General features: G+C 35.7%; 1 protein-coding gene across 2 annotated transcripts in view; it reads right to left on the bottom strand.

Annotated features, from left to right (window-relative positions):
* Nucleotides 1-6,322, bottom strand: part of LOC150110363 (intraflagellar transport protein 54-like) — a 236,646-nt gene extending 230,324 nt beyond the window's left edge. For both annotated transcript variants that reach the window (XM_090399066.1, XM_090399075.1), the window contains exon 1: nt 6,070-6,322. In XM_090399066.1, coding sequence (XP_090255192.1) covers nt 6,070-6,207 — 138 coding nt within the window. In that variant the 5' untranslated portion in view covers nt 6,208-6,322. The remainder of the gene's footprint in view (nt 1-6,069) is intronic.
* Nucleotides 6,323-20,475: the final 14,153 nt, after the last annotated feature.

Here is a 20,475-nt window from a genome sequence, read left to right as displayed (position 1 = left end):
TACTCTTGTCCCCATCTACAAGGGTAAAGGGGATGCACAAGACTGTAAAAATTATAGAGGAATAAAGTTGATGTCCCACACAATGAAAATCCTAGAAAGGGTTCTTGATGGAAGATTGAGGAAGGAGGTAAAGATTGCAAAGGAACAATTTGGCTTCATGCTGTTGGATTCTGATTATATAGAGATTGGAGTAATTATTATTTGTTTCAGAATCCAACATGATCTTCCATCACAAAGGCTAGACTTGTAAACATTATTTAATGTAAATAACTTATTTTATAATTTAATATTCATTTAACTACCTTAATTTTGTCTAATATTTAATTATTTATTCAAGGATATATGTATTAATAATGAAAAGACTGTATTAAATATTATTAAGCTATTTTATTTATTACTATGTTAATATTATAAGAACTTGTATTTGATAATTTAACTGCACATTATTTGAAATGTAAATATTCTCTATTTATTCCTGTTTGTACAAGTTTAACAATTATGCAATAGCTCAATTTTATTATATTTTGTTTGGTTGTCATGGAAACGTATGTTAGATAGTGAGCACGTTTTTGGAACACCACGTGAGGAGAAGGTTTATTGAAAAGAGTTTTAGTCAAAGAATTCACGAGAATAATGTAGGCAGGAAGAACAGATATATAAGCGATGAACACTGAAATTATATGAATTAATTAAGAGAGAGATTAGAGAGAGAAAGGAGAGGATTGGCATTAGGTTGGAATCGGAGCATTCGGCATTCGGGAATCACAGTGCGATAATAGCGAGTCAGCAAGTCACTCAAGCAGCTAATAAAGTCTACTAGTCGAGAGGCGGTTAGCTAATAAATTGTAGAATAACAATTATAGCTACGGAAGACAGCTGAGTGACTACTAAATAGACTAGCGATTTTGAGTTGAGATTCAATTTCAGGGACAACCTTTCAAGGACACAGAACCTTGAAGCAAAGCACAGAGTTATTAGCATATAGTAGAGGCTGTATAAAATTGAAGTTTACCGATAGTTGTGTTTGGAATTGTAGTGTCTAAAGAATTAATAAAATGCCAGAAGAGTGAACAACTGTGCATGTAAAACCTCAAGTTAAGGAATTATTGTGTATTGCCTTAATTCATAAGTGATCAGCAGTATTTCATGCCAGAACGTTTGTTTATGTGTATTGTGACCGATGATTAATTCAGTTAAAGCTTAGAAGATTTATTTTAATGAGTGCCGTTTATTGTTAAAAGTGTTTACGGATATAAAAAGTGTTTGTGTATAAGTTGATGAAGATAGAAGATTAGCAGCAAGATTATTCCAACCATTAATATTCCTATACAGAGAAGTGTGTGAGTTTCATCCTAGAATTTCCCTATGTTCACTGTAACTATTGTGAAGATTAGCTAAAGTGTAAATTTAAAAGTGTTTGCTTGTAAAGTGGTGTTACTATGATTTTATTGTATTTGGAACTTAAGGAACTGTGAGAAAACTGTAATAGAGATAGCAGAATTACCATTGTCTGAGTTTGTATCACTGTATTGCCAGGAAGGCTGAAGTGTTTCTAATAACTTAATTAGTGATTTGAAGTTAAGTGTAAAATTTGTGATTCTAAAATTAAATGTTTGTTTTTGTTAATCAAAAGTTGTATTTTGCCTGAATCTCTTTTACTGCACCATTCATAAAATATTCAAACCAAAGCGGGAGTGATAAATAAGTTAAATATACTCGGCCAGTATATATAATATTAACACCTAAAAGGAGAGATAGTTGTGAGTTGGTTTATCTTCAATTGTTGAACTAATTCAGATATAAAGTGGCGCAGTCTTTAAATATAAATTTTCTTTATATTTGAATTAGAAATCAACTAGCAACCTTCTATTTTGTTAAGAACATTATAGTAAATAAATAAAGAGATAGTTGTGAGTTGGTTTATCTTCAATTGTTGAACTAATTCAGATATAAAGTGGCGCAGTCTTTAAATATAAATTTTCTTTATATTTGAATTAGAAATCAACTAGCAACCTTCTATTTTGTTAAGAACATTATAGTAAATAACATGTCGGATCCAAGGTAGATTAAGACGAAGAAGGATCCAACAATGCCTGGTAGATCAACAACAGATGCTATCTTTGGCTTACGGCAGATGATGGAAAAGGTTCGAGAAAAACAACAGGAGCTACATCTGGCATTTATTGATCTGGAGAAAGCATATGATAGAGTGCCAAGGCAAGAAGTCTGGAGGTGTCTGAGGGAGAAGAAGGTTCCAGAGAAATATGTCAGGTTGGTGCGGGAGATGTATGGAAATGTGAAGACAAGTGTTCGGACCTGTCTGGGACTGACAGAAAGTTTGCAAGTAACAGTTGGCTTGCATCAAGGGTGTTTCTGTTTAATATTGTGATGGAGGTGGTGACAGAGGAGGTGAGAGAAGATGCACCTTGGACAATGTTGTATGCAGATGACATCTTGCTGTGTGCAGATTCAAGAGAAGAAGCGGGAACTAAACTGGAAAGATGGAGAAAAGTACTGGAAGAGAGTATGAGACTGAGCAGAAGTAAGACAGAGTATATGTGTTGCACACTGGGTGGTAGTGGCCAGGAGATAGATCTGGAGCTGGAAGGAAATGTCATCAGGAAGGTGAGGAACTTTATACTTAGGTTCAACAGTGGAAGAAGATGGAGGAGCTGAGAAGGAAGTGGGATGCAGGATACAAGCGGGTTGGAGGAACTGGATGAAGATGGCTAGTGTTATGCGATAAGAGGGTGCCAATCAATCTGAAAGGCAAAATCTATAGGACAGTAGTGAGGCCAGATATGACATATGCTATAGAAACTGTGGCCCTAAGGAAAAATAACATCAGCAGGATGGAGGTAGCAGAGATGAGAATGCTTAGGTGGATGTGTGGTGTGACCAGAAAGGATCATCTGAGAAATGACTATGTGAGGGGGAACAGTGAAAGTTATGAACTTAGGAGCGAAGATTGAGATGGTTTGATCATGTGATGAGGAGGGAGGAAGAATATGTGGGAAGAAGAGTCATGCAGATGGATGTGCAAGGAAGGAGGAAGCATGGGTGGCCAAAGAAGAGATGGAGGGAGCTGGTAGAAGAGGACTTGAGGATGAAGAACTTGGATGTGGTGACAGCCCAAGTCTCCTCCACACCCAAGAGAAGGGTGTGGAGGAGACTCATTATCAACAGTAACCCCACTTAAGTGGGAGAAGCTGCAGAAGAAGAAGAAGATCAAATCTAGATGATTTTCATATGGAAATTGGATAAGAGCCCTACTTTGCTTACTGGAGACTTGGTACAGCTTAAAAAGTTTCATGTTTGGTCTCTAGAACAGAATTCCCAGTATTTAACCCTTGGTCTATCCATAATACTAAATGTGCTATAGGGTACCTTTTGTTAGTAAGATCAATGTAAAAACAAAAGGTGGAAAGGGATAACTTCTATACATGCCTTAAATGTACATTAAACTTTAGTTCAGTATAGCTAGCAATATGTTCTTAATATAAGTCTCAAATTATACAACCAGGTCAAAGTCCTAACCAGTTCAGATGAACATTTCTTTAGCATACATGTTGATATCACATCTGTCCTATTGCCAAATACTTATTCAGGTTATGCAACTCTAGAACCTCCTCCTCATACACCTCTCTTATTATCCAATGAAGTGGTAGCACTGTGCTCCATGTTGCACACACTAAGTTGATCCATTACAATTGCATCTGCTTCATAAACAAGTATACCATCTGCATTTAGTAAAGTTACTGTTTCACTTTCTTTCTTTCTTTTTTTTTACTTACAGCATGTTAATAAAAAATATACAATAAATATGCAATATTTATTGTATATTGTATACAATACAATATACAATAAATAAATATGTATCATATTTTATAACTCTTTTCTGCCTTATTCTCAGGATAATCCTTTTGTTAGTGAGATTAATTATTGATCTCTCGGTTAAAAAGACTGCACATTTATCTCACTCCAACCTATTTCTTCTCTGAATTCTAGGCACATGCATTTAAGCATCTGTTCACCGCTTCTTGTGCACTGATGATATTCTTCCCATTAAGTAATTAATACCATGGGACTAAACATAGCATTCTTTGTAATTTAGCACATACCCTTTCCTAATTGGAACTGTTACCAACTGGTAGCAAAACAGCCACATCCTTAACTGGAACCCTTTCCATGATTAAATTAAAGATTAAAGTCAACTCTGACACCCAGTTCTTTCTTTCATATGCTACTTGAGAAAGTTGTCTCACAACTCAATAAATTCTCCATCTTATGAGTTTTCTCTACTGCACAATTAATAACTAGGTAATCATTGTGGGTGATTTAATTTATCCATTTTGTATCCATCAGAATAATTTGATGATGCAATTTATCATTACCAGCAACTGAACTGCAAATCTGCAACAATACTTCACTGTATATTTTATTATGGTGGCACACATTATTACTATTATTGCTTTCATAAGTTTCTATCCTAAATAGAGTCAAAGTCAACTAACATCCTTTAGAACCACTCCCTTCCTCTCCTTTCTCTTATGTCCTCTTTAACTTTTATACTGAATTCCAGTTACTACATCTAACTCTGAGAATTAGGTTTCACTAATGCCAACAATCTTAGGCTGTAATGTATTCACAAAGCAACAAACTCAGTCCCTTTATCCCTGATATTCCCAGCATTTATACAGACAAAAATTTATCTTCTAGCTTTTCATATACTTGAATCTGCTGTTTGCATGCTGGCCTGGTTCGGTAGCTTTCTTATCCACACATACTCAAACGTATGGGCTTCCATAAAATTCATAACCATGCTCACTCAATGATATTCATATTATTATTACACCTGCGTACTTTAGATGCACTTACACATTCTTACCATTTCTTCTATGATTATCTAGTTTTTCCGACTCTCTGCATTGTCTCACTTCAATAAATAATTTCTTTAGGCTCCTGATGTCAAATTCATTTCAGTGCATGCCATCCCTCTTATACAAGTCCTTTCTACTCTACTATCAAAGTCACTTCACACCCATTTCTTCTGCACATCCTGATCAATGAATCAATTGCTACTGAAGTCCAGCTTCATAATTCAGTGCCATCATATCTTAGAAATCTCTTTTTCATTTTTCGACTGCATTTACCACATTCTTAATTTTTTGAAAGCTCAAACAGTGAAGCTCCATACGATGTTATATCCTTTCCACACGTTCTGCATGACTTATCTTATTATTAATACTTACTGACATTGTGCTATTTTACTTCCATATTTTACCCTTTTCTGCTTAATTTCCTTATTCTGTATGTTTTTCTGCATATTTCACAACTTTTTCCCCCAATTCCTGCATCAACTGTTCAATATGTTTTAACCTAGAAATTTCATGTGTCAAATTATTTTCTATATCTACATAGAAGCAACTAATTCATATAATACCCTTTTGTTTGTTACATCTGATAAAATAAGGAAAACAGTACTATAATTTCTTGTCAAGTATGACATATGTCTAGGCAGTATTATTAGGAAATGCAGGAAACCCAAACTAGTCACAATATCTGCTATATTTGCATATTATAATAAGCTTTCTTTAAATTCATTCATTCACTCATTGACTTAGCAACTTCATTCCTTTCCCCACTGATATTTGCTATTACCACTTTCCATGCATTGATCATGGAAGGTTAATGCAATATGGAATTAAAAAAAAAAAAAAAAAAAACTCTTGTTCAAGTGCCAGACCTTAGGACTGATAATACGAGGAATGCGTGCAATTTCAACGATGCAACTTCAACTATGTACTAATATTTCAGGCATTCAAAATTCTAGGCAATTACATTTATAAGAATCATTTTTTCAATATAACATGAAAAAGGATATATGTGAAGGTCAAATGCATTCAAGTATTTCGCTGTGTTATCAGGTTGTTATGGTGATTATTGCATTCATGACAAACATGACAGACAAGCATTATGTAAAATAAATTGCAACTTTTTACTGTTTTAGAATAACTAGATATTCTAAATTATTTAACACACACTTTACACAAAATCATATTAGCTTACATTAGTAATAATGTCATGTAGAAACCTGAATGGAGGTTTTTTCAGGAATTTTTCTTGTAGAGGCGGTTTTTTGATAACACATCCCAATTTTTCTTGCGTCTTTTTGATAACTGCAATATCAACATTAGAAGCAGCCATTACACTTTTTCTCCTTATCGTTAACAATAACCTCTCCAACAAGTGAGTTTATGGTATTATTATACGTATACTACATTGTATTTAAATACACACTCATTCTTCTTCACAACTAACAGCAAACTCCTTGCAGACGACATTTCGCCACTGCTATTTTCAAAGAAAGAATTTTACCCATACGCCTTTGCTACACTCAAGATCGTTAATTATATTCCAAATTTCAATACACAGTTACACTTTTAAAATGAGAATTTTCTTCCTTAACGGCTCTTCTCAGAAATAGCGATTTTAAAGTAACATAGTTTAAAAATTCAAAGTACTTTGGCTCTTAAAATTCACGAGATTTTCATTTTAAAACAAAATATACTGATTACAGCAGCCGAAATGCAAAGGAAACGAAGTGCCAGATGATTTATGTATTTCTTCGTATGGAGTTTACCCCCTTTTCTTCCTAGTCTCTTTAGGATGATATGAACCCCTCTCGTGGGGAGTTAAGTATTTATCCTTGCGTTCACGGGGCCAGTTTGCTTCTTCTGAGGGATGAAAACCCGAGTTTCCAGGTGTATCTCCGTGTGAGACCGAGTGCCAGATGATGATTAAATGGAATTAAACATACCGGCCAATGAATTAGAAACTTTTATTTAAGACCGTGTTGGACTTCCTTTACACTCCGAATTATATCAAACATACGAGATGGCATAGATTCCACAAGTTATCGGACTGCATCTATGTCTAAAACATACCATGCGTTCTTCAGACAGTCCTTTAACTGGCTCAGACGGAAGAGGACTTTTCACCCTGATCTGTTTTTCTAACATGTCCCATAAGTTCGCAATTGGGATCAGATATGGGCATTGTGGTGCTCAGGGAAGATGATGGAAGTCGCTGTCATGCTGCTGAACAATTCTTGCGATCGACAATAGCATTGTTGTCCATGAAACAACCGTCACTTGATGAATAAATAGTCAGCATTGCAGGATAGACTTCATTGGCAACAATGTTCAGATATTTCTTGGAGGACACCCAAACTTCCAGCAATATCAGGGGGGCCCATCAGTACCGTCATGCCCCACACCAGGATACCACGTCTAGAACTTTGAGTTGTGTTCACAAGGCAAGTTGGGTTTATTGCTTCAGAGAGTTTGGCGCTCCCACCAAACTCTGTGTATACAGTCGGTACAGAACAAGGTGTACCATGATAGCCGGACCATATGACTTTTTCCGGTCTTCAAGTGTACAGTAATGGCGTTCTGAAAAGTTCGTCTACACCATTGTAGACGAACTTTTCAGTTCTTCGCAAAAATCAGTAGTTTCCGTATAGGCACACAACTGCCAATACTGATCCTCTTCAATTTCCAGCTCATAGCTTGTTGAGATATAGATAGTCAATGGGCTTTGTTAAATGCTTTGGTCAATTGCTGTAGGAAGTTTTGTTTGTCCATACAAGCCTTCTCAGGCAATGGCGATCGTGTTCCTGACAGACTGTCTTAGACCACAGTTGCACCTCTTAGACAAGGAATGTGGGTTATTTTTTCACTGATTAAAAACCCGTTATATTCCAACCTTTTGAGAACCCAGTCACCTGGGTTCTTTTCAAAACTGTGGCTCCAGAAAGACAGCCAAAGTAAACCCTTTATCAAACTCCTAAATATTCTCTGCTTTTCTCATTGTAATCAACACTATTGATGATTACTGACCAGCAGCATTCATAATGATAAGAACATCATTAATACAAAGGTTTAGAAATCAGTAGCAGGTATGTGTATGAAGGAAAACATTTTCACTTGGTGTCACAAAGTAAGTTATTATTCATATTATTATTTAGGAATCTCGGTGGATTACAGCAACTTATCACGAGACCTAAATGACCAATCTTACACGAAAATGCTATCATACTACTCATACATCGTCAAGAAAATCACAAACAATTCTGGCATTCCATTCACCCACCACTATCTAGGCAAAAATCTGGTCTACACACCCTTACTAAACATAATCTTACACAACTTCCATTGTAGCCTCTGGTTCTCTGACTATTTGTCATACGTCGAAGATTTTAAATTGCATCAATTTTATAAAACCCCTTTAATATCTTAAATGTTAAATGTTTCTATCATATCTCATATTTTCTGCCTATCAACTAAACTTTGTAACTCACAAACCTTCCTTCAACCTATCCTTGAAGGGAGTATTCCACAAGTTATATTTGAAGAAAATCCTATAATAAAATAATAATAATAATAAACTAGCACCTTTTATTCCCTTAGGAAGTAGGAAAGGCCTTTTAGCCCTATCTAGCTATTGGAGACTGAGTGAGCAGTTCAAGCAATACCAGAGAAATTTCATGTTAAGTCACCTACCTCCATATCTAAATAGGCTAGTCAGGAAGATAAATGCACATTTCATGTGCAACTTCTGGTGTAAAGAACAAAGGATTTAATCCTTTACACCAGAGGTTGTAAATTAATTGTGCATTTATCTTCCTGACTAGGCTATTTATATATGGAATTTAGAGGTAAGTGACTTTTCATCAAATTTCCCTGGTATCGCACTATGTGAACACACTTCTTTTCGAATATTATTATTATTATTATTATTATTATTAGAAAAAATCAACTAACACCTTCTATTCTTCCCCTTATATAGAGTAAGTGGGGCTTTTTTACCCTACATAGTTTTTGGAGACTGAGTGGAATCTTTATCAGAGATAGCTGGCCCATGTCTATCACTAATTATAGGTGGAAGAGACGGGCAAAGAAGGGTTGCCATTTCTTGGTAGCTAACCCTAACAGGATAATATAATAATAATAATAATAATAATTATTATTATTATTATTATTATTATTTTATTCACATAACTGATAAAGATACATCAAAACAAGATATCATTTAAACAACAATTTGACTGGTGATACAGAACAATTCAGATTCTACCCAGGAATATAAAAATAGTCCGTCAGGAAGCGTCGTAAAATATGAACTGTTCCACGTAATGCTGTTTTTTGTAAGTCACATGGGGTGATTTCATTGATTTTTAACTGCCGTAAATAGTTTGATAGCTTCTTTGAAGTTGCACCAAGTGCACCGATAACTATTGGGATGACCGTGGTATGTATAAGCCACAGTCAGCCAACATCGATTGCAATATCTCGATAATTAGTAATTTTTTCCAGTTCTTTGTTGTTAATGTTGTTTTCACTGGGTACTGCGATATCAATAATCCAAACTTGTCGATGTTCGATAAATGTGATGTCAGGTCTATTGTGTTCCAAATGCCGATCAGTTTGTATTCTAATGTCCCAGAGAATTTTTGCTGTTTAGTTTTCCAATACATTCTCTATTTTATGCTGCGACCAGTTATCAGAAGTAGGAAAGCCATAGTTTTTGAATACATGCCAATGAACTATTTTGGACACTTGATCATGTCGGTATTTATAGTCAGTTCGAGCTATTTTGCTGCAGACACTGATCAGATGTTCTACAGTCTCATCTTTCTGATCGCATAATCTGCATTTGCTGTTATTATTGACGTTCAGAATTTTTGCTTTGATTGTATTAGTTTGTAATGCCTGTTCTTGAGCTGCTAGAATAAATCCTTCTGTTTCTTTTTTAATGTATCCGTGTGTTGTAGCCATTGCCATGTCTTGTTCACATCAATTTTGTCCTCAGTATCTCGAAGAAATTGGCCTTGCAAGGGATTATTTTTCCTCCGCACATATCGGTCATTTTGTTGTTCCTTTTTGTAATCGGATTTGTTTCCTGTTGCTTTTAGAAGGACCCATTGTTTAATTGCTTGAAGCATTGGCTCAGAGGTATTGTCGATGTAATTTCTTAAACCAATTTATTTTTTTCTTCCATAGTCTGTCTGACTTGCAGCAGACTCAGTCCACCTATTCTCCTCGGTAGGTACAACCAGTCAACATCACTTCGTGGATGTAATGCATGATGCATAGTCATTAGCTTCTAGTTTTGCGGTCCAGCTTGTCCAGGTCTTCTTTTGTCCAATCTATTATGCCAACTGTGTATCAGATCACTGGTATAGCCCAAGAATTCATTCCCTTAATTGTATTTAATCTGTTTAGTTTTGTTTTCAGAATATTTCCAACTCTTTTGATGTATTCTGATGCAGCCTGTTGTTCAACTTTCGAGTGGAGAATATCATTGGCTTCTAACATTCCTAGGTATTTATAGTGTTCGTCAGCTGAAATTGCTTTTATATATTTCACTTGATCAAAATTAAAATTGCTAGTGTCATTAATTTTTTCCTTGTTTAATAGATAAAATTGCGCATTTATTTAAACCAAATTCCATTTTGATGTCCTGACTGAAAATACGAACTGTGTTTAACAAAGAATCTATTTGGTGGGACGATTTTCCATATAACCTTCAAGTCATCCATATACAACAGATGGGAAATTTAATATTACATTTAGGAATTTCATATCCAAGGTTTGTTTTCTTCAGAATCATAGACAAAGGTATCAAAGAAATGTTTGACAAGGAATCACCTTAGAAAATTCCACGTTAAAGGCTGATATCTCCAAATCGTTCGTTATTCACCATTAATGTTATTTTCCATGATTTCATAGCAGCAGCCAGAAACGAACATATGTTTTTGCTAATTCCAAATATTTTTAGTGATTTTAGGATCCAGGGGTAGGGAAGGGAATCGGATGCTTTCTTGTCATGGATCCATGCCAAGTTTAAGTTAGTTTTTCGTCTTTTTGAGTTTTTGAGAACCATTTTATTAATAAGGATATGGTCATTTTCCATCTAGCTTTTTGAAAATTGCCTTTTTTGCTCAATCGGATAAATCTGATTATCTGATAAGTAGTGGTATATGGAATTTGCTATGATTGCAGTGAACAGTTACACATAGTTGGTAGGCATGTTATTGGACGATAGTTACTTGGGTCTGCATCCTTATCCTTTTCTTTAATTAAGAGAAAAGTGCGCCTAGATATCATCCAGTCTTCCACTGAGCCTGATTGCAACAAATAATTAAATTGTTCTGCCATTCGATCATGTAGACTGGTTAGATGTTTTAACCAAAATCTATGTAGTTCGTCATTGCCAGGTGCACTCCAGTTTTCTAATTTTCTAGCTTGAACACTCACCATTTCTTTAGTGATAATGACATTTTGCATTTACTTTTGTTCCATTTCTGATTCTATTCCTTTAATCCATGAAGCATCTTTATTGTGTTCAATAGGATTATCCCAGATTACTCCAAAATTTGAGTGTTTCTTCTTTTTCTGGTGAATGATGGTTTCATTTGAATTTCTCTGGAGAGACTGAAAGAACTGGTTCTGTCTAAATTGTATATTTTGTACATATTGGTTTATTCTTGCTTCATATTTTTTTAATTTTCTGTGCAGTCGCTTTAAATCTTTGTTTTAGCCCTTCGGTAACTTCAGCAATTGTTTTGTTCGCCAAATTATATGTGTTAATCAGTTTGTTTTTGATGTTATTATTTTTCAGCCGTCCTTTAAAACTCTTTAAGTTGCTTAGATCAGCTCGAACTTTGTTGACCTTTCCTTCTAACCGGATTTTCCATGGTGCAGATTGTTTCATCCTCAGATTTTGCTCTTTTTTGCAACCAAGCTTCCCTGAAATGATATAGGCTGTGCTGTATAGGAGCTGATTTGTTTCCTTTATACTGTTGGTTGTGATGGTTTCAATTACAGCATTTGCATCTAAGAGGAGCTGTTTTAGCTTAGATTGTTGTAAAGCTTTTAATGGTGGTAGTCTCATACGGTCATTAATGGAGTTCATATGTTCCAATATCCCTGACTTCATTTTACACTGCACTTCTGCAAAACATTGTGAGGTATGCTGTCAGCTTGATGTTTACTGAGTTGAATTCCAAAGTTTGATATAGCTACCTCCTGATGATTTGATGTTACTGGAGTTGTTGGTTTTTTACGTAACTCTTGCAGCTCAAGTTCAGTAAATATTTTGTTAAGGAAAATGAAATGCTGGTCCATTAGTCTTTGTTCTGTTATTGCAGATTCTGGGAATATTTGTTTCCGAATTAAATGCATAGGCTTTCTGAAACCTCATTTTTTTTGGTGTTGATTGTAAAAACATTTCATAACTTCTCTGTTTTCTTCTACAGTCCATTTTTTACGTTTCTTCCAGTTGCTTTTCAGTTTCCTGCCCTGATTTCCCAGCAAGGAGAGCTGGGTTCAGTAGCCCACTTGTCACCTGATGCCCAGGATTCCTAACATCTGATGCAGCCTTTGATGACCGGGCGTCGACTGATCCGGTATGGATCTCATCTTCCTTTCACCATTAAAATGGGGGATAGAAAACTGTTAATCTGGCTCCTCAGTTGAGACCTGTTTGACAAGGGTGGTCCTGCTGGCAGCTATCCAACCACCCGAATAGCTCTCAACATCACTGAAGCAGGCAAGCTCCACCACCACGACAAGGCCGTGTTCCTTCGGGGAGGGGGGAATTATTATTATTATTATTATTATTATGTGACACTTTCAGGGAGTCCAAAGACTCATCGAGAGAGAGTGTGCCAACAGCATCGAACGATTGATACCCTTCCAACTACAAACCTCGCTCAAAGTTGCTTAACTTTTTGCTGAGCCATTAGTAGCAGAGGCTCTACCAATCGACCAACCGTCGCTGTTACTGTGTGAAATAATATGGGTTATGCGGTAGATTTTTTTGAGTTTCCAGGAGAAAAAACCCAATTGCCCATGCCAGAGATACATTAACTTGGAAACTGGCTGAAGATAGGCTTAACAAAATGTTCCTCCAGTCAGCGATTAGGCTTGAACTAAGTCGACCTTTGGGTGATCTAACCTAGGGGATTCAAGCACCACTTCCACTGTGATACACAGGCGTTTATTATTATTATTATTATTATTATTATTATTATTATTATTATTATTATTATTATTATTATTATTATTATTATTATCATCCACACAATTGATATATATATTCAAAACAAGATATCATTCAAATGGCAATTTGACTGGTAATACAAAGCAATCCAGGGAATTCTACGCAAGAATCTAAGCACGGTCGGTCAGGTAGCTTCATAAAATATGGAATGTTGCAAGTAATGTTGTTATTTGTAGATCATATGTGGTCACGTCGTTGATGTTTAATTCTTTTAAATAGTTGGATAGGATTTTTGAATTTACACAAAGTGTTGAATGTCAATTTCAACAGCAGGCGGGAAACAGTAACCCAAACAACAACAGGCGGTTATCAACTAATGAAGCAAACAACAGCAGGTGGTAAACAGATTACAAAACCTGAAAGACTGTTTAATCATTTTTGTTGGAGAATGATTTGAAAAACATACTGCGCAAATTACTGAAAAATCCACCCAATTTTAGAAATTTTAAAATTTAATAACAGTTCTGTAGAAGATGTATTGCATATTGTTAGAGAAATGAAAAACAGCGTTAAAGAGCTAACGGAAAGATATAATAATTTAATTAAAGAGACAATGGAACTACGGCAAGAACTAATTTCTTTAAAACATTATGAACTGCTGTACTAACAACAGTATAAAAATTCTCCTCATAGATGGTCTCCCCGAAATTGCTACCGAACATTTAATTGAATTACCGTGTCTTTTAAGCCAGAAAATTGGCGCTCTCATGGAATAAAAAGATATTCGGTCTGTTCATCGATTACCACAAAAAAGAAAACGTTTTTCTCGACCTCCCCCATTGAGGTGCAACGCACTAATTGCCTGACAAAAGTTAACTCAAAAGCTAGTAGGATTAAAAAGTCCAGTAGCCTTGGATCTGAATGGAACTCACAACAATACGCCAAATTTATCGTCAAAGTACTAAAGACGTATTATCAGAAACTATTCTGCCATACAAAGAAAGTTAAAAAAAATTACCAGTTAATATAGATATGAAACAGGAAAATATTCCATAAAATGATGCAAACACAAGATGCAAAGCCAAACCAAATAAAACCCATAGATCTCAACAGGCTGCCAGATTAAAAGGAACACTGATAAGTCGTAAAGAAAGGAACAACCTAACAACCTAAATAAATGCAGACTACCAAGATGTAATCATCCCAGACGAGAGTTGCCACATTCTAAACTTGATAACAGAATGGAAACAAGTGACTATTCCCCAAAGAAAGAGAGAATGTATTCTTCATATAACATCAATAACATTCAAAAATACTGGCTAACCCTGCAAGCTTATCTGAAGGAAGATGTAGACAACATACATATTTTAATACTAACAGGAGTATCCACAACAAACGAAGAGGCAACCATCTACCAAATGCAAAAAAAAAAAAAAAAAAAGGAAAAGAAATTTGCAGAAAATACACACTATTATGCATCGGAGTTAAAAATATCAAACGAAAGAACACCTTATTATTAAACGCAGTATACATACTACCCAATTTAAGCACCATAAAATATCTAGACGAATTAAGCAGATGGATTTCTACCACAGAAGGTGCCTCAGAAAACCTAATAATAATAGGTGAAATGACTTGTATAAACATTATGAACATAAATAACAACACAGCACAATACCTAGACCTCTGATCAGAATATAATATAACCCCATCTATACAGTCGTATACATGAGAAGAGATAGTCAAAAATACAATAACTTCATCTTGTATTGACCACAGAAATATATAGGACCCTCCAAATAGCTATACAGCAGCCGTCATAACGTGTAAACTGGCAGACCATTGTGCCACCGCACTACAGTTGTATACTGAACTAGAAGCTTTAAAACTCATTGAGACTAAAAACAGTATAACAGCGTCATAAACTATAGTAAAAGACGAAATCAGAAAAATAGAATGGAAGCAGATAGCATATTCAGACTCTGCTGATGATGTATATACTAATTTTAAACTCACATTTAATAAAATATATAACAATGCATTAACAAAAATAAAAAAACTCTCCCAAATCAGAAGGAATCCATGCATAACAGACAACATATTAATTAATAGACATACAAAGAAAACATGATCTATGGAAACAACTTAAGACGTCACTTAACAATACCGTTTTACAAGCCGAATACATAAGAAAACTGAATCTCTTAACAACACAGATTAGAAATAAAAAATAAACTATTATAGAAACAAATTAACAACAGCTCAGAACATAAAGGAAACCTGGTACCTGATCAATGAAATGCTGCACAGGCTGTGTGTACACGCACACCGTACACAAAACTATTGCCTCAGAAACAATAAAACATAACTATGCTTGCGAGCCCAATTCCTCAAGCAGTTGGCAAACAACGTTAGTCAGCTTCGCAAACTCTGTCCAAAAACTGCATGAAACATCCTCTCCTCTCATAAAGAAATATTCTTCAATAGGACCACGAGCAACCCAGTCAATGCGGTTCTTCGCAGTAACAAAAGAAGAACTGCCACCCGCAATTCATCAAATTAACAATAACATAAAAAACACTCAACTAACCTATGTCTAGTTATACTAAAATTGTTAAATAAAATCTTCGAAACGGGACACATACCTGAAACACTAAAGACCGCATTAATCACTCTCATACATAAACATGGAAAAAGAAACATTAGAAATAATTACAGATCAACCGCCACATTGTCTGTTATCAATTAAATCACGAAGAGCATTGTGTATTGCAAACTGCCCACATACATTGAAAAATTCCGAATCATCTCCAAAACACAACATGGCTTTCAAAAATAAAGGAACAACAATACTTCTTAAAGATTTTACAGCCCTAATAAACGCTGCGTTAGATAAAAACAGAACAGAATTAGCTATTTTTATTGACCTAACAAAAGCGTATGACCCACTAACACACAAAACCTTGTTGAACAAATTAGCACATATCGGAATCAGAATTCATCTACTACAATGGTTCTAAGCATACATGAAAAACAGAAAGCACATCATACGTATACAATCATCGCACAACAAAGATACTGGTAACCTGTAGAGTGCCAAAGGAGCTGTTCTATCCATCATTCTATTTAACACATACATACGATATTAGCGATCTTCCCACAAAAAGGTAAAATCTTCGAATTCGCAGATGACATAGTATCCATTCACAACAAAGCAAATTAGCTTACACAAATATGCAACACGACATCATTCTAATCACTAACTGATTAACTGAAAGCAGCATATATATAAATCCTGAAAAAGCAAAACTAATGATATTCCAAAATCCCCAGGCCTTACCCATAGAAACTAAATATCTCACTATCGACATCCATACTCCTATACAAAAAGTGCTAATCCTAAAACCACAGATATCAAACAGGTGTAAACAACACGTTATCCGTACTTCACTTCGATGCTAATCAATGTTAGAACAGCCATACAAAGTATCTGAACAACAATTCATTAAAAGACATTGCCCCGAAACATAAATTATTAACCTATTAAATAATTATGTGAAAACATTTTAAGAAAACATTTTAAAACATCATACGCATTCTATGCAGACTACAAACTAAACAGATTAGAATTAGTTTCAAAGTAAAAAGGTGAAACTGATATACTGGGAACAAAAGAACAGCCCACACTTATATGGGCAGCAAGGAAAGAAAACAAAATATTTACAATGAAACACATATGCCGCTACACAGTCATGCTGAAGCATTACTCCAGAACAACATATCAGATAACAAGACAACACTCAAGAAACTACATAATCACAATATAATCACAATGGAAAAGCTACCCGAAATTTCTACTTACCTGACATTATCAAAAAACTGCTATTCGACGAGAGAAACCTAGCGACCAACAGAGTGCTGAAACAGGCGTTATATAAATATCATAGCAAGACCGAAAATTAGACCGAAATCTCTCACACACACACACACACACACACACACACACACACACACACACACACACACACACACACACACACACACACACACACACACACACACACACACACACACACACACACACACACACACACACACACACACACACACACACACACACACACACACACACACACACACACACACACACTGCTGGTGGCCAACCATAGTCAATCAATTAATAGATTTAAAATGTCCAAAAATTTATTCTATCTTATAAAAAATTGTTTTACAGACAGAAGAGCAAGCATGACATCAAAAACCACAGCTGTAACCGAAGAAGTCAAACGAGGTTGTCCGCATGGTTACCGCTATGGTCCAGGCTTCTTGAACATCCAGTACGACTCGCTATTAAGACTCTCTTTCACTACTGAAACAAAAGTCTTAGCTTTCACTGATGATGCGAGGACTTACAGGCAGAAGTAATGGCGAATGAAGAACTCTTTAAAGTTGCAGAGTTCGCAAGCGGGAATTACGTGTAAATAATTACCTTCAATAGCACACCAAGTCTAAAGTGCTGCATATCTCACGTAGAAAATCAAAACAAACTCTAACGGTCTTCCTAAACGGGGATGTTCTCGAGGTAGCCAGTGAGCTAAAATACCTAGGAGTAACAATAGATGAAAAATTTACCTTCAACAAAAACATCTCATATGGTGCCCGAAGAAAACTTACAAACTGTAAATCTTCTAGTCAAGTCGGCAAGGATTAAGTGAGGATTAGGCCAACGAGCGCTGAAAACAATATATACCAGAGCTATACTGCCATTGATATCTTATGCTACACCTGCTTGGAAACACTAAAACCAAAGAAAAAACCGACAAAAGCTAAACAGAGTTCAATGCCTTGTAACTATAAGTATAATTAAAGGATACAGGACAATAATTTTGGAGGCAACTTGCGTTATTTCACCTCTAACACCGATCTCCCTGAAAATACAAGAATTTTCTCTTATACATGAAGTCATTTCCGGAAGATACAAGTATAACGAAAATTACAACATTGATCCAAATTGCAACGAACGTTCGCTTCACTACAGTAGGTGGCCTCACCCAGCAAATAGAACATGTATTAAGAAGAAGGAAAGCTCTGAAAGTGACGATTTTCATATATACACTGATGGAAGCAAAATTGAGAGAAAGTCGGCTGGTCTTCTTTCATTGCATATAACAGTATAAATCTTGTATAAATTCGATTACACATGAACGCTGCTGCATCCTCTCTGTTCCAACAAACCAAACAGAACAATTTGATATTGTTCCACTTACACAAAAATTTCTCCCAGAATTAAATTCAACACCTCTCATCAAAAGACAGCAACAATTTACAGTGATGAGAGAAGCACTATAGACGACATAAAAAACCAGAACAACCATATAGCATTAATAGAACAGAGAAGAAATATAGTTTGGAATCTCACTCTATCAAGATGGGAAATCATGTTCTGTTGGGTGAAAGAGCATACTGGGGATAGCAGGAAACGAGAGATCAGATCAGCTGGCCAAAGAATCGGTTATAAACGAACGGCTAGAAACAAGTTATCAAAAGTACTCGAAATCTGCTATAAAAACACTTGCAGAAGAAGGAAGCCTAAACTTGTTGGAAGAAGAATCGGAAACATAAAAAAAAAAAAAACGGATCAACAACAAAGAATTCTTGCCTAGAATCTGAAGCAGACTCTGTCTGTAAAAACACATCATTTCTCCAGGTTTAACCACGTTACTAACTAGAAATTGACAACTAAAACACTACTTACACAGAATCCATATCCAGGAATCACTATCATGCATTTGTAGTGCACACCTTCAGCAAACTGTTGACCACATACTTTACGACTGTCAGCTACTGGATTCCATCCGGATGCCCCTTATACAACACGTCATTACTTCCGGAGACGTGGCAATTGTCAAAACAGAGATTTATCGAAAAGTATTACTCAAAATTAATTAAATTTGCCAATAAAATCAACTTCCAGTCATTGTAATCTAACATAAATAACAATGAGTTATGTAGTGTAAATATAACTATATATAAAACTATAAATATGGATGTAAAGGGCGGAACATGTACATACAGTGTAAAAATATAAATGTAAATATATGTAATGATACAAAATTGGAAATAGAATTGTTAATCAGTACTTGGAAGCAAGATATAATATATGAATTGTATGCAATGGAGCATGGAGGAATAAATTACCTTCCGGTAGAATTACCATTGGGAGGAAAACGCACGCACGCGCGCGCACACACACACACACACACACACGCACACACACACCTATAAAAAATTCCTCTCAAACACCATTATAAGGACGCAAACACGCCATATCCCAAACCAATTCCCCCCAAAAAAAGAGCTAAAACTGTGCTCATGCAGTGGTAGTAGTTCATGAGAACGTATACTCGCCTCTACACACTAACCGAAAAAAACACACGCACGCGCACACACACATACACACACACACACACACACACACACACACACATACACACACACACACACACACACACACACACACACACACACACACACACACACACACACACACACACACACACACACACACACACACACACACACACTGCTGGTGGCCAACCATAGTCAATCAATTAATAGATTTAAAATGTCCAAAAATTTATTCTATCTTATAAAAAATTGTTTTACAGACAGAAGAGCAAGCATGACATCAAAAACCACAGCTGTAACCGAAGAAGTCAAACGAGGTTGTCCGCATGGTTACCGCTATGGTCCAGGCTTCTTGAACATCCAGTACGACTCGCTATTAAGACTCTCTTTCACTACTGAAACAAAAGTCTTAGCTTTCACTGATGATGCGAGGACTTACAGGCAGAAGTAATGGCGAATGAAGAACTCTTTAAAGTTGCAGAGTTCGCAAGCGGGAATTACGTGTAAATAATTACCTTCAATAGCACACCAAGTCTAAAGTGCTGCATATCTCACGTAGAAAATCAAAACAAACTCTAACGGTCTTCCTAAACGGGGATGTTCTCGAGGTAGCCAGTGAGCTAAAATACCTAGGAGTAACAATAGATGAAAAATTTACCTTCAACAAAAACATCTCATATGGTGCCCGAAGAAAACTTACAAACTGTAAATCTTCTAGTCAAGTCGGCAAGGATTAAGTGAGGATTAGGCCAACGAGCGCTGAAAACAATATATACCAGAGCTATACTGCCATTGATATCTTATGCTACACCTGCTTGGAAACACTAAAACCAAAGAAAAAACCGACAAAAGCTAAACAGAGTTCAATGCCTTGTAACTATAAGTATAATTAAAGGATACAGGACAATAATTTTGGAGGCAACTTGCGTTATTTCACCTCTAACACCGATCTCCCTGAAAATACAAGAATTTTCTCTTATACATGAAGTCATTTCCGGA

This window comes from Typopeltis vanoorti, chromosome 1 (assembly GCF_054136105.1).
Source record: "Typopeltis vanoorti isolate ZY-2024b chromosome 1, IOZ_Tvanoo_1.0, whole genome shotgun sequence".
Taxonomy (NCBI): domain Eukaryota; kingdom Metazoa; phylum Arthropoda; class Arachnida; order Uropygi; family Thelyphonidae; genus Typopeltis; species Typopeltis vanoorti.
Note: the sequence above shows the minus strand (reverse complement) of the source record. Positions and strands in the feature narration are given on the sequence as shown.